This window comes from Bufo bufo, chromosome 1 (assembly GCF_905171765.1).
Source record: "Bufo bufo chromosome 1, aBufBuf1.1, whole genome shotgun sequence".
NCBI lineage: Eukaryota > Metazoa > Chordata > Amphibia > Anura > Bufonidae > Bufo > Bufo bufo.
The window spans coordinates 649,038,377-649,052,800 of NC_053389.1; the positions used below are offsets into that span (position 1 = coordinate 649,038,377).

A 14,424-nucleotide genomic window follows, 5' to 3' on the forward strand; every position below is an offset into this window, starting at 1 on the left:
GCGCCTGAAACCCATGCCCATTAGTCTGTCACATCACCCCCGTGCATATCGGGGAACCTGTCTGAGCCTCAAGTCATGCAGCAGTCTCTTATGCAGTTTGAAGACTCTGCTGGCAGGGTTTCCCAAGGGCATCCACCTAGCCCTTCCCCAGGGGTGGAAGACATAGAATGCACTGACGCACAACCACTTATGTTTCCTGATGAGGACATAGGAATACCACCTCAGCACGTCTCTGATGATGACGAAACACAGGTGCCAACCGCGTCGTCTTTCTGCAGTGTGCAGACCGAAAAGGAGGTCAGGGAGGAAGACTGGGTGGAAGACGATGCAGGGGACGATGAGGTCCTAGACCCCACATGGAATGAAGGTCGTGCCACTGGCTTTCAGAGTTCAGAGGAAGCGGCAGTGGTGAGACCGAGCCAACAGCGTAGCAAAAGCGGGAGCAGGGTGCAAAAGCAGAGCAGCTGTCGCCGAAACAGTTCGCCTGCTACTGGCCCTGCCACCAGGGACCGAGCACACCAAAGGCAGCATCAAGGAGTTCCCTGGCATGGCACTTCTTCACACAATGTGCTGATGACAAGACCCGAGTGGTTTGCACGCTGTGCCATCAGAGCCTGAAGCGAGGCATTAACGTTCTGAAACTTAGCACAACCTGCATGACCAGGCATATACATGCGAGACACGGGCTGCAGTGGATTAAGCACCTTCAAAACCAAGAAAGGGCTCAGGCCCCTTCTGCTCCCTCTTCTGATGCTGCCTCGGCCTCTTCCTCCGCCTCTGGAGGAACGTTGGCGCCTGCCGCCCAGCAAACAGAGGATGTGCCACCAACAACACCACCTCCGTCACCAAGCATCTCCACCATGTCACACAGAAGCGTTCAGCTCTCCATCTCTCAAACCTTTGAGAGAAAGCGTAAATTCCCACCTAGCCACCCTCGATCCCTGGCCCTGAATGCCAGCATTTCTAAACTACTGCCTTTGAAATGCTTTCATTCAGGCTGGTGGAGATGGACAGTTTCAAACAGCTCATGTCGCTTGCTGTCCGACAGTACGTCGTTCCCAGCCGCCACTACTTCTCCAGGAGAGCCGTGCCTCCCTGAACAACCAAGTATCGGATAAAATCAAGTGTGCACTGTGCAACGCCATCTGTTGCAAGGTCCACCTAACCACAGATACGTGGACCAGTAAGCACGGCCAGGGACGCTATATCTCCCTAACTGCACACTGGGTAAATGTAGTGGCGGCTGGGCCCCAGGCGGAGGATCGCAGGGCATCATTCTTTGCCTCCTGTTGCCTCCTCTTCCTACTTGGCTTCCTCCTCCTCTTCTACCACCTCCTCATCCGGTCAGCAACAGACCTTCACCACCAACTTCAGCACAGCCAGGGGTAAACATCAGCAGGCCGTTCTGAAACTGATGTGTTTGGGGGACAGGCCCCACACCGCGCAGGAGTTGTGGCGGGGTATAGAACAACAGACCGAGGAGTGGTTGCTGCCAGTGGGTCTCAAGCCCGGCCTGGGGGTGTGCGATAATGGGTGAAATCTCGTTGCAGCTCTTGGACTAGCCGGTTTGACGCACATCCCATTTCTGGCGCATGTGCTGAATTTGGTGGTGCAGAAATTCATTCACAACTACCCCGACATGTCAGAGCTTCTGCGTAAAGTGCGTGCCGTCTGTGCGCGCTTCCGGCGTTCTCATCCTGCCGCCGCTCGGCTGTCTGCTCTACAGCGTAACTTCGGCCTTCCCGCTCACCGCCTCATATGCGACGTGCCCATCAGGTGGAACTCCACCTTGCAAATGCTGGAGAGACTGTGCGAGCAGCAGCAGGCCATAGTGGAGTTTCAGCTGCAGCACGCATGGGTGAATCGCACTGCGGAACAGCACCACTTCACCACCAATGACTGGGCCTCCATGCGAGACCTGTGTGCCCTGTTGCGCTGTTTCGAGTACTCCACCAACATGGCCAGTGGCGATGAAGCCGTTATCAGCGTTACAATACCACTTCTATGTCTCCTTGAGAAAACACTTAGGGCGATGATGGAAGAGGATGTGGACCAGGACGAGGAGGAGGAAGAGGGGTCATCTCTAACACTTTCAGGCCAGTCTTTTAGAAGTGGCTCAGAAAGAGGATTTTTGCAACAGCAGAGGCCAGGTACAAATTTGGCCAGCCAGGGCCCACTACTGGAGGACGAGGAAGAGAAGGATGAGGAGGAGGAGGATGGGGATGAAGCATGTTCACAGCGGGGTGGCATCCAACGCAGCTCGAGCCCATCACTGGTGTGTGGCTGGGGGTATACGGAGGACGCAGACGATACGCCTCCCACAGAGGACAGCTTGTCCTTACCTCTGGGCAGCCTGGCACACATGAGCGACTATTTGCTGCAGTGCCTGCGCAACGACAGCAGAGTTGCCCACATTTTAACGTGTGCTGACTACTGGGTGGCCACCCTGCTGGATCCCCGTTACAAAGACAATGTGCCGTCCTTAATTCCCTCACTGGAGCGTGATCGGAAGATGCGCGACTACAGGCGCACGCTGGTAGACGCGCTCCTGAGAGCATTCCCGACTGATGCCGGGGGACAAGTGAAAGCACAAGGCGAAGGCAGGGGAGGAGGAAGAGGTCACCAATGCAGCTGTGTCAGCGCCAGCACCTTTAGAATGCAGGGTTAGCATGGCCGACATGTGGAAAAGCTTTGTCACCTCGCCGTAACAACCGACCCCAACTCCTAAAAAGAAGCGTGTTAGCAGGAGGCAGCATTTGAACAACATGGTGGAACAGTACCTGTGCACACGACTACACGTACTGACTGATGGTTCTGCCCCATTCAACTTCTGGGTCTCCAAATTGTCCACATGGCCAGAGCTTGCCCTGTATGCCTTGGAGGTGCTGGCCTGCCCTGCAGCCAGTGTACTCTTTGAACGTGTATTTAGCACGGCAGGAGGCGTCATTACAGACAGACGCAGCCGCCTGTCCACAGCCAACGTGGACAAGCTCACGTTCATTAAAATGAACCAGGCTTGGATCCCACAAGACTTGTCTGTACCTTGTGCAGAATAGACATTTATACCACCATCAAACATATATTCTTGTACTCAAGTCAAGTGCAATGATTCTTTGTTTTCTTTTTTTTAATTTGTCCCAATATTTTGGGGGCTACCTACCCCAATAATAAAAATAAAAAAAACATTGTTGACTGCCTCCTCCTCCTCTATTGCTGCCTCCACCTACAACACCACATTCACTGCCTCCTCAACCTCCGACTCCATATCCACCTCCTTCTCTGAGTTGCAGGTTAATAATTTGTAATTTTTTGTTATTTTCTTTTATTTTAAGTTATTTCGCTATCCACATTTGTTTGCAGAGCAGTTGCCATGCTCTTAAGCACATTTTACTGCCTTTTACATCCCTCTAGCCTTTTCAAGGACTATTTTAGAGCCCTTTTAATGCAAAAAAGTGCCAATGTTAGTGCCCTAAATTGAAAAAATTCTTATTTTCAATTGTCGGGTGACATTTTACCATTTTTGGCGTATACAAACCCCTGCTGTGCCTGGGTGACAGGGGCCTAAATCTCTCAAAATCGTCTGTTCTATTGCTGGGTGACATGAACCCCCTTTTGCCGTGAATGAACCCCTGCTGTGCCTGGTTGACAGGGGCCTAAATCTCTCAAAATCGTCTGTTCTATTGCTGGGTGACATGAACCCCCTTTTGCCGTGAATGAACCCCTGCTGTGCCTAGGTGACAGGGGCCTAAATCTCTCAAAATCGTCTGTTCTATTGCTGGGTGACATGAACCCCCTTTTGCCGTGAATGAACCCCTGCTGTGCCTGGGTGACAGGAGCCTAAATCTCTCAAAATCCTCTGTTCTATTGCTGGGTGACATGAACCCCCTTTTGCCGTGAATAAACCCCTGCAGTGCCTGGGTGACAGGGGCCTAAATCTCTCAAAATCCTCTGTTTTATTGCTGGGTGACCTGAACCCCCTTTTGCCGTGAATGAACCCCTGCTGTGCCTGGGTGACATGGGCCTCGTTCTCTCAAAATCCTCTGTTCTATTGCTGGGTGACATGAACCCCCTTTTGCCATAAATGAACCCCTGCTCTGCATTGCTGACAGGGAACTAAATTTAGTGAAAACATCTGTTACTGATCGGAAGATGCGCGACTACAAGCGCATGCTGCTGATGGCATTCCCACCTGACAGCAGGGGCACAGTGGAAGCACAAGGCGAAGGCAGAGGAGGAGGAAGAGGTCGCCAACGCAGCTGGGGCACCGCCAGCACCTGAGTAGGCAGGGTTAGCATGTCCGAAATGTGGAAAAGCTTTGTCAGCCTTGGAGGTGCTGACCTGCCCTGCAGCCAGTGTATAGTGTGAACGTGTGTTGGCAGGCATGGCAGAGAGCATTATCACAGGCCGCAGCCAATGTGGACAAGCTTACGTTTATTAAAATGAACCAGGCATGGATCCCACAGGACTTGTCCGTACCTTGTGCAGAATAGACAATTATACCAGCCTCAACCATCCATTCTTGTACTCAAGTGCACTTATTCTTTGTTTTATTTTGTCATATGTCCCAATATTTTGGGGGATACCCCAATTTAAAAATAAAAAACAACACAAATCAGTGTTGGCTACCTATTCCTCCTTCACCGCCGCTTCCACCTACACTGCCACGTTAACCTACACCGCCACATCCACCCATCCACCCCCTCCTCAACCTCCTACTCATAGATCAACTCTACACAATGGACATAATGTTATGCAGAGCTGTTTAGTCAGTTGGTAACTGTTACTTAGGGAGTTGTTATTATGGTTAGCTAGGCATGCAATCCGATGTATAGGCAGCCATTTTACCATGTGCCTTTACTGTTAAGGTAAATATTATGTTACATGCTATCATATACTTAATACTTATACATGCTATTTGTATTCTTGTAGTTTTACCAATCATAAACAATCTCTCACTCAGGCACACCGTGCAGAGAGTACAACCTGTTGACCAATAAACAAGTTAGACTACAAAGAACAGTCCTCTTATTTGGAAGACAGGAATGGTTTATGCTGAATGTTAGACTGCACACTGTGTGAACGTGTAAGAAGACAGAACAATAGGAGATAGTAAAAATAAACTGGCTTTTCCTCTAGTAATACTGGCAGAAGAGAAGGCCATATGTTCTAATGCACCGATGGCAAAGTGCCCGAGTGCCCAAAGTACAACCCAAAATCCACTTATTTATAGAAAAGTGCCAACACAGCAATTTAACCTGAATACTACAGTCCAATATAGTATATCTTCTATGTATATCATCATTAGCTATAATTGCCTTCTTACATGTTCGCTGCCTGCGCTGTTCATAGTGCACCCTGTGCTGATGAATGGCAGGAAAAGTCTAAGGCATATTGGTACACCATAGACTTTTTCCAGGGTGCGGGTGCCCACAGACAGGGCTCTGAGTGCCGCCTCTGGCACCCGTGCCATAGGTTCGCCACCACCAGGGGCTTTGTTAGGTTAAAACATTTGGGGCCTGAGCCCCTGATAGTTTGTCCCAGGCCCCGAATGTACTGCCTGCCAAATAGATCCAACTGTGTTGCGATCCTCAGGATGGCAATACAATGGAATATAATGCCTTGCAAGAGCTGAAGGACCTGTGATGACATTACAGTCCATGCGATCAGTTCTACATGCAGTAACTGAAAAGGACCTGCGATGATGTCACCATCATGTGACCAGTGCAGGAGAGGACGACTCAGCAGTGAAGAGAAGTCCTGGAAAGAAGCTGTGTTGAAGTCTGCTACATGAAGGGGTAGATTACTCAGTGTGAGAGGCAGAGCAATGTTGGGAGTTGTAGTTATTTAAATGGGACTGTATGTTAGGGCTGAAGTTATTTATGTGGGACAGTGGGGTGGAGTGATGTTATTTACTGTCACCGCCAGTTCTGTGAGAAGGTCTGACAGACGTTCTTCTCTACCTCTTGTATGACGTTCTTTGTTTTGGTTTCACTTTGTCATCTCCTTTCCTTCTGCCAGGTGTCACTTATTTAGACTAATCGTCTTCCTTTATATTCCCTACCATACTGCCTCACTTTGCAGTTTACACTACTTCCTGGATGAAGTGTTCACTGCTGCTGGTGCTGTTTGCTCAGATAAGTCTTTTGCTTTATTGTGTTTCCTTGCTGGCTTGATTCTAGGTGACCCTGACTCCGTCCGTATTAAGTGCAGGGAGCCGGTGGTCGTGTCCCCTCACTATTATAGGGTTTTCAGGTGTCATACAGTCTTAGGTACGTGGGCATGCAATGGTCTACCTTTGAGACCCTTGCATGTGCATAGCATGCAGGGAGAGCTCTTAGGGTTTTAAAGGGCTCACCTATATGCTCCATAGTTTGGGATCAAGCCAGTCGGTCGTTTATTTATAAGTTCCAGCTATCTGCAAATTCATCCGTCACATTTACATGGGACTGAATATTCAGGGGTGATGTTATTTACATGAGTAAGGGGTGAGGTTATTTACGTGGGACTGTATTTTGGAGGGGGCTGGAGAGATGGTGTGATGGTATTTACATGGGACTCTATGGCGGAGGAGGGAAATAATATTATTTACATGGGACTGTATGGTGGAGGGGCTGAGGAATTATAACTTCTGAGGACAGTAAATAGAGGAATATAACTACATGGGGCACTGCAGTGGGCTTTATAAATACTGGGGGCGCTTCAAGGTGAGTATTATAACAGTAGGCGGCAATATAAATACTGGGGGCACTGTGTGGGCATTATAACAGTAGGGGTATTATAAATACTGGGGGCACGGTGGGGACATTTTAAATCAACAATAGGGGGGGGGGCTTATTTCTACTAGGGGCTCTGTTAATACCAGAGGGCTCTTCTACTAATGTAGGCACACTTGGGGAGCACTATCACTGTTGGGAGCACTGTAGGGGGCAGTATTACTAATGAGGGAATTCTAGAAGGAAATTACTATTAGTGGGACTATGAGGAGTACTATTACTTTGGGGGGCACTCATTTTTCTTCAGGATAGTATTTGAGGGTAGAAAAAAGTGAGGAAGCTAAGATGTCTGTGTTTCACACTCTGCAGAGACTGCACGGCTGAGAGAAGTTGTCCGGGCCGAATGGAGAAGATGATGACAGAGAAGATCAGAGGAGACGTCACCTGGGTGGCCCTGAATGTGAAAGGTACGTGCTGCTGTATAGCAAGTACAGTAAAATGTCTTCAGTGCTAGTTTTTGCAGGGGGGGGGGGCGATTGGTTGACTTCAAGAATTGGCCAATATTCATTGGGGCTCGGGTCCCTGATCTTTTGAGACCCTAGCAACGCCCCAGGCCACCAATGTTCTAATGAGTGACAAGTTGCACTGTGGAATGGATGTGCCTCCTATTAAAAACTGTTTTGAGTGATAAAATTTAGCTGGATACAGCAGCTTGGTGTATTGCACATTAATAACTTGCGTCTCACACAGAATCCCCAGAGGAGCAACTAAGGAAGGAAAAGACAGTGCACAAAAATGACAGCCCTGAATAAGGAAGGTGGGATATTTAATAGAGTTTTCAAATATTTAACATCCCTAAAGTATATAGATGTAGCAAATGTTAATTTGATAGTTAAAGGGGTTGGTCAGTATCTATGCACATGGGAACAGCACATGCAGGCAGCTAGTAATAAGCATTATTAAACTAATGAAACTGATATTTGACAGTTTAATATGAATAATTCATGGTTACACACAGGTCCACTCCCCTACGTGCTGGCGTAGCACTCCGAAAATGGATGCTGATGGGCATTACATCCATCTGCTGCCTCCCTTCTCTTACACTGGGGACGGACTGTGCATGCGCTAGTTCCCCTGTCCGTTCCCCATGTAAATAAATGGAAGCCAGTGATCGAAGGTTCCGTCCATTAGTGGCTTCCATTTATGCTCCGAGTGCAACATGTGTTATTCATATTAAACTATTGGACATCGTTGCTGATACTTTAAAGGGGTTTTCAGAGATTTTGATACTGATCGGTGGGGGTCTGACACCAGGGACTGCTGTTTTTGAAGGCATCAGCGCTCCTGTGAGCGCCACAGCCTTCGTGCAGCTTACCAAACACAGCACCATATACACTGTTTAGTGGCTGTGCTTGGTATCGCGCCCAGCACCATTGAAGTGAATACCAAGCACAGCCTCTATTCAATGTACAGCACTGTGTTTGGTAAGGTGTGAGAAGGCTGCATCACTCACAAACAGCTGATCAGAGGGGGGGGCACCAATGAGCTACTGATGACCCATTCTGAGGATAGGTCATCAATATCAAAATCTTGAAAACCCCTTTAATAATGCTTATTGCTAGAGGCATGCATGTGATGTTCCCAGCACATGTGCAGCTTGTAACAGATACTGGCTAACCCCTCTGACTATACATCTGTATATTCTAAGGGATGTTAAATATTGTTAAACTCTATTAAATATCCAAGACTAAACTAGCACTTAGATAAGGGTAAACAAACTGATGGGAAGCTTATCAGGAATCAGCTCTTCTGTATTTCAAATGCCCATAGCCAAAGGTCAAAATTAGAGATGAGTGAAGTATGCACACATTAGATTCTGCTGCTTTGTGACTAATTACTTTGTCACAAAGCGCATTTCTTTGTAAGTCGTGGGTGCAGTGACAGGGAGCGGTAATTGCGATGCTCTCCATCATTGTACCCCTCAGATGCCACGTTCATGGCCGATCACGGCATCAGATGTGCGAAATTTACTTTACTTCATCCATTTACTTGTGATTGGCTGGCCTCTGTCATCTTGATTGAAGATCTGGCGCGAAATCTTGTCTGGCCCGTGGTGACATCATACGTCACCGTGCACAGGATTTCGTGCGAGATCTTCAAGAAAAATAATGGCAGCTGGCCTGTCACAAGCAAATGGATGAGGTAAATATGATTTTATTAAATTTTTTTACACTATTATAGGCAAAATTGATTCGCTACCACGAAGCATGAGGAAATTCGGCTTTGCAGTGAATAGAAATTATCTGGAAAGATTCGCTCTACACTAGTCAAAATGGTGGCACTTTAGAAGGATTTGCTTATTATATTACTTTTGTTACTAGAAGCCTGAAAGTGACATTGTTATACACTGCTCAAAAAAATAGAGGGAACACAAAAATAACACATCCTAGATCTGAGTTAATTAAATAATCTTCTGAAATACTTTGTTCTTTACATAGTTGAATGTGCTGACTACAAAATCATACAAAAATTTAAAAATGGAAATCAAATTTTTCAACCCATGGAGGTCTGGATTTGGAGTTAAACTCAAAATTAAAGTGGAAAAACACACTACAGGCTGATCCAACTTTAATGTAATGTCCTTAAAACAAGTCAAAATGAGGCTCAGTAGTGTGTGTGGCCTCCACGTGCCTGTATGACCTCCCTACAACGCCTGTGCATGCTCCTGATGAGGTGGCGGATGGTCTCCTGAGGGATCTCCTCCCAGACCTGGACTAAAGCATCTGCCAACTCCTGGACAGTCTGTGGTGCAACGTGACGTTGGTGGATAGAGCGAGACATGATGTCCCAGATGTGCTCAATTGGATTCAGGTCTGGGGAACGGGCGGGCCAGTCCATAGCATCAATGCCTTCGTCTTGCAGGAACTGCTGACACACTCCAGCCACATGAGGTCTAGCATTGTCTTGCATTAGGAGGAACCCAGGGCCAACCAGCATATGGTCTCACAAGGGGTCTGAGGATCTCATCTCGGTACCTAATGGCAGTCAGGCTACCTCTGGTAAGCACAACCCCCACCTGTGGACGTCGGGCCCTCATATCACCCTCATGGAGTCTGTTTCTGACCGTTTGAGCAGACACATGCACATTTGTGGCCTGCTGGAAGTCATTTTGCAGGGCTCTGGCAGTGTTCCTCCTGTTCCTCCTTGCACAAAGGCGGAGGTAGCGGTCCTGCTGCTGGGTTGTTGCCCTCCTCCACGTCTCCTGATGTACTGGCCTGTCTCCTGGTAGCGCCTCCATGCTCTGGACACTACGCTGACAGACACAGCAAACCTTCTTGCCACAGCTCGCATTGATGTGCCATCCTGGATAAGCTGCACTACATGAGCCACTTGTGTGGGTTGTAGACTCCGTCTCATGCTACCACTAGAGTGAAAGCACCGCCAGCATTCAAAAGTGACCAAAACATCAGCGAGGAAGCATAGGAACTGAGAAGTGGTCTGTGGTCACCACCTGCAGAACCACTCCTTTATTGGGGGTGTCTTGCTAATTGCCTATAATTTCCACCTGTTGTCTATCCCATTTGCACAACAGCATGTGAAATTGATTGTCACTCAGTGTTGCTTCCTAAGTGGACAGTTTGATTTCACAGAAGTGTGATTGACTTGGAGTTACATTGTGCTGTTTAAGTGTTCCCTTTATTTTTTTGAGCAGTGTATTATAGCAATATCTGTTTCTTAAGGCCCCTTTACATGGGCCAACACATAACGCAATTATTAGGAACTATCAGTTAGTTCCCAATAATTGCCTGCACATCAGAGGAGTTGAGAGCTGCATTTACATGCACCAATTATCTCATATGAGGATGAAGGATTGCTACTATGATCGTTTGTCCCCTTAGAAAACCACTGTTTTAGGGCAGCAGATTGTTTAGATGGCACAAACTGCTGCTCATCACAAGACCGCATCAGGGATGCTTTCACCCTAGGAACTAGAAAGAAAGAATGGTGACAGGGATTACAATGAGACATGAATAATAAATAGTGTTGAGTGCGAATATTCAAATCACGAATTTTAATCGCGAATATCGCCACTTCGAGAATTTGCAAATATTTAGAATATAGTGCTATATATTCGTATTCACGAATAGTGTTGATCGCGAATATTATAATCGCAAACTTATCGCGAATATTGGCACTTAGCAACATCCCTAGCAACGAATAGGAAAGTTGCCTACCCGTAGTGTTGATCGCGAATATTCTAATCGCAAATTTATATCGCGAATATATTACATTGCCGATTTTCGCAATCAAGTAAATAATGACTGGAGATCACGAATTCTCGAGTTTGCGAATTTATGGCGAATATTCGGCCCAAAATTTGCAAAATATCACAAATTTGAATATTGCCTATGCCGCTCATCACTGATAATAAAGGCTAACGTTACTGTGGCAGGTGATTAACTATTGATTTAACAGCATTACCTTTAATTTAGACAACTGTCCAAGGTCTTTAGCTGCGCTGAAAATCATCTGAGCCCCCTGGAGAAAATAAAGACAACAGGTTCATTATCCAAATAAATTCAAAGGAAACAATCATGAATATTAATACTGTCACATTTAAATACAATTGAGGAGCAGGAATTTAATTCAGAATTTAAGCACCGCTTAATTGATATACAACAATGTTTTGAGAAATCACATTAAGTTCAGGCAGCACGCATTCTTTGTTCTATATAACTCCGGTATCACCGGATGAACCTCGTTCATGAAAGAACAATTCATTCACCTTTCTTCACAAATTTAAATGAAGGAGGAAATATGGGAAGAATTCATTTATAAATAGAATGAAAGATTAATTAAAGAAAAATATCACCTCACCTCCCCTCGTCTCCCAAATGGAGAGCTGATGTTTGAGCATTTTCAATTAACTAATTCACAATGTACAAAGAATAGAGGTCCTTTGTCTTCCCATATGAATAATCTGGTGGTTGAGAACGTGTGCTGCCGTTCCATTCTTCTCTATGAGACTGCCAGAGATTGCCAAGCACTTTACTCAGCTTCTCTATGTGGCAGTCCATACATATGAATGCAATGGCAGTGTGCACACTAAGCCTAATAGGTGCCACTTGGTGTGTACAGATCACTTTTCATTATTATCATCACAGGTAGGATTACAATGACAGATAACACCAGGATCCACCATTTACAATAGGTGATTGCCAGAGCTTATTTATCCTTTCCTTGTACAATGACTTCGGCACAGAGCATGCCTAAAAAACTCTCCCATAGAGGTCAATAATTTCCCTACTGTCCTTTGGGCCTATGGTCCAGTTGTAAAGCATATCTTTAAATGCTGTTAAGAACAGATCAGGTGAGATAGCAGGCACCTTAGTCATTTCAGGAGACAGAAAAAAAATCTACAATCAGAAAATAAAAACAGATTAGAAAAAAGGGATATAGACTGAGAAGCAAAAGGGTAACAAGGTTTTGAACGTTTGACTTTCAGGCTCCATATCTCACCATCCACTTCAGCTTTGAACGTGAGACTACTATCATTTTATAGACAATCATCTTGGTTATCTCATTCATAAATTGGACTTGCAACTAGATACCATATGATTAGTTAGGCAGATTCTTGTTATGTAACCGTATTGTCACTGTTTTGCTCCTGGTGGTGGAACAATCTTTTTCTTCTTGTATACCACAAATTACAACCTGATCTCACATTACCTAATGGCTCAGTGTGTTATAAGGTTGATTCCCAAGTAAAAGGTCACTGGTTCAAATCCAGGAGCAGCCATTAAGAATATTTCCAAAGAAAAGAGAAACAGCATCATCCAACTCATTAATAGCGGTATGTCGGCCAAGAAAATGTTGGCCCGAAAAAAGGTGAAGAAGCAATGATTTCAATATCATCATAAGAAGCGTCGGCTTGAGTTTGCAAAAAAGTACAAACAGCAGACAAAAGAAGATTGGAAACAGGGGATTTGGGTGAAAATGGGTCTGTAAGAAACAAGTTAAAAGGGGAAATTGAAGGAACTGTCAAGTTTGAAGTAGGAAGCCTGATATGGGGTTGTTTCACAGCCAAAGGCATTTCATATTTGACCAGGATCGATGGTGGTCTCAGTGCTGAGCTATATGTTAGTATCCTACAAGATGAGTTACTTTGTAAACTCGAGTACTATGGGTATGAAAAGGAAAACAACTTAACCACCTCAGCTCCCCTACCTTAAACACCCTTAATGACCAGGCCACTTTTTACACTTCTGCACTACACTACTTTCACCGTTTATTGCTCGGTCATGCAACTTACCACCCAAATGAATTTTACCTCCTTTTCTTCTCACTAATAGAGCTTTCATTTGGTGGTATTTCATTGCTGCTGACATTTTTACCTTTTTTGTTATTAATCGAAATTTAATTATTTTTTTGCAAAAAAATGACATTTTTCACTTTCAGTTGTAAAATTTTGCAAAAAAAACGACATCCATATATAAATTTTCTCTAAATTTATTGTTCTACATGTCTTTGATAAAAAAAATGTTTGGGTAAAAAAAAAAAATGGTTTGGGTAAAAGTTATAGCGTTTACAAACTATGGTACAAAAATGTGAATTTCCGCTTTTTGAAGCAGCTCTGACTTTCTGAGCACCTGTCATGTTTCCTGAGGTTCTACAATGGCCAGACAGTACAAACAACCCCACAAATGACCCCATTTCGGAAAGTAGACACCCTAAGGTATTTTCTGATGGGCATAGTGAGTTCATAGAACTTTTAATTTTTTGTCACAAGTTAGCGGAAAATGATGATTTTTTATTTTTTTTTCTTACAAAGTCTCATATTCCACAAACTTGTGACAAAAAATAAAAACTTCCATGAACTCACTATGCCCATCACGAAATACCTTGGGGTGTCTTCTTTCCAAAATGGGGTCACTTGTGGGGTAGTTATACTGCCCTGGCATTTTAGGGGCCCGAATGCGTGAGAAGTAGTTTGAAATCAAAATCTGTAAAAAATGGCCGGTGAAATCCGAAAGGTGCTCTTTGGAATGTGGGCCCCGTTGCCCACCTAGGCTGCAAAAAAGTGTCACACATCTGGTATTGCCGTACTCAGGAGAAGTTGGGGAATGTGTTTTGGGGTGTCATTTTACATATACCCATGCTGGGTGAAAGAAATATCTCGGTCAAATGCCAACTTTGTATAAAAAAAATGGGAAAAGTTGGCATTTGACCAAGATATTTATCTCACCCAGCATGGGTATATGTAAAATGACACCCCAAAACACATTGCCCAACTTCTCCTGAGTACGGTGATACCAGATGTGTGACACTTTTTTTGCAGCCTAGGTGGGCAAAGGGGCCCACATTCCAAAGAGCACCTTTCGGATTTCACCGGTCATTTTTTACAGATTTTGATTTCAAACCACTTCTCACGCATTCGGGCCCCTAAAATGCCAGGGCAGTATAACTACCCCACAAGTGACCCCATTTTGGAAAGAAAACACCCCAAGGTATTTCGTGATGGGCATAGTGAGTTCATGGAAGTTTTTATTTTTTGCCACAAGTTAGTGGAATATGAGACTTTGTAAGAAAAAAATAAAATAAAAAAAAATCATCATTTTCCGCTAACTTGTGAGAAAGGAAAAAAAATTCTAGGAAATCGCCATGCCCCTCACGGAATACCTTGGGGTGTCTTCTTTTCAAAATGGGGTCA

At 45.2% G+C, this 14,424-nt stretch overlaps 1 protein-coding gene across 3 annotated transcripts in view; it reads right to left on the reverse strand.

The window, feature by feature from the left end:
• The window catches only part of UNC13C (unc-13 homolog C), a 793,844-nt gene that overhangs the window by 101,546 nt on the left and 677,874 nt on the right, over nucleotides 1-14,424 (reverse strand). For all 3 annotated transcript variants that reach the window (XM_040413932.1, XM_040413931.1, XM_040413930.1), the window contains one exon: nucleotides 11,196-11,252. In XM_040413932.1, the coding sequence (XP_040269866.1) occupies nucleotides 11,196-11,252 (57 nt within the window). The remainder of the gene's footprint in view (nucleotides 1-11,195; nucleotides 11,253-14,424) is intronic.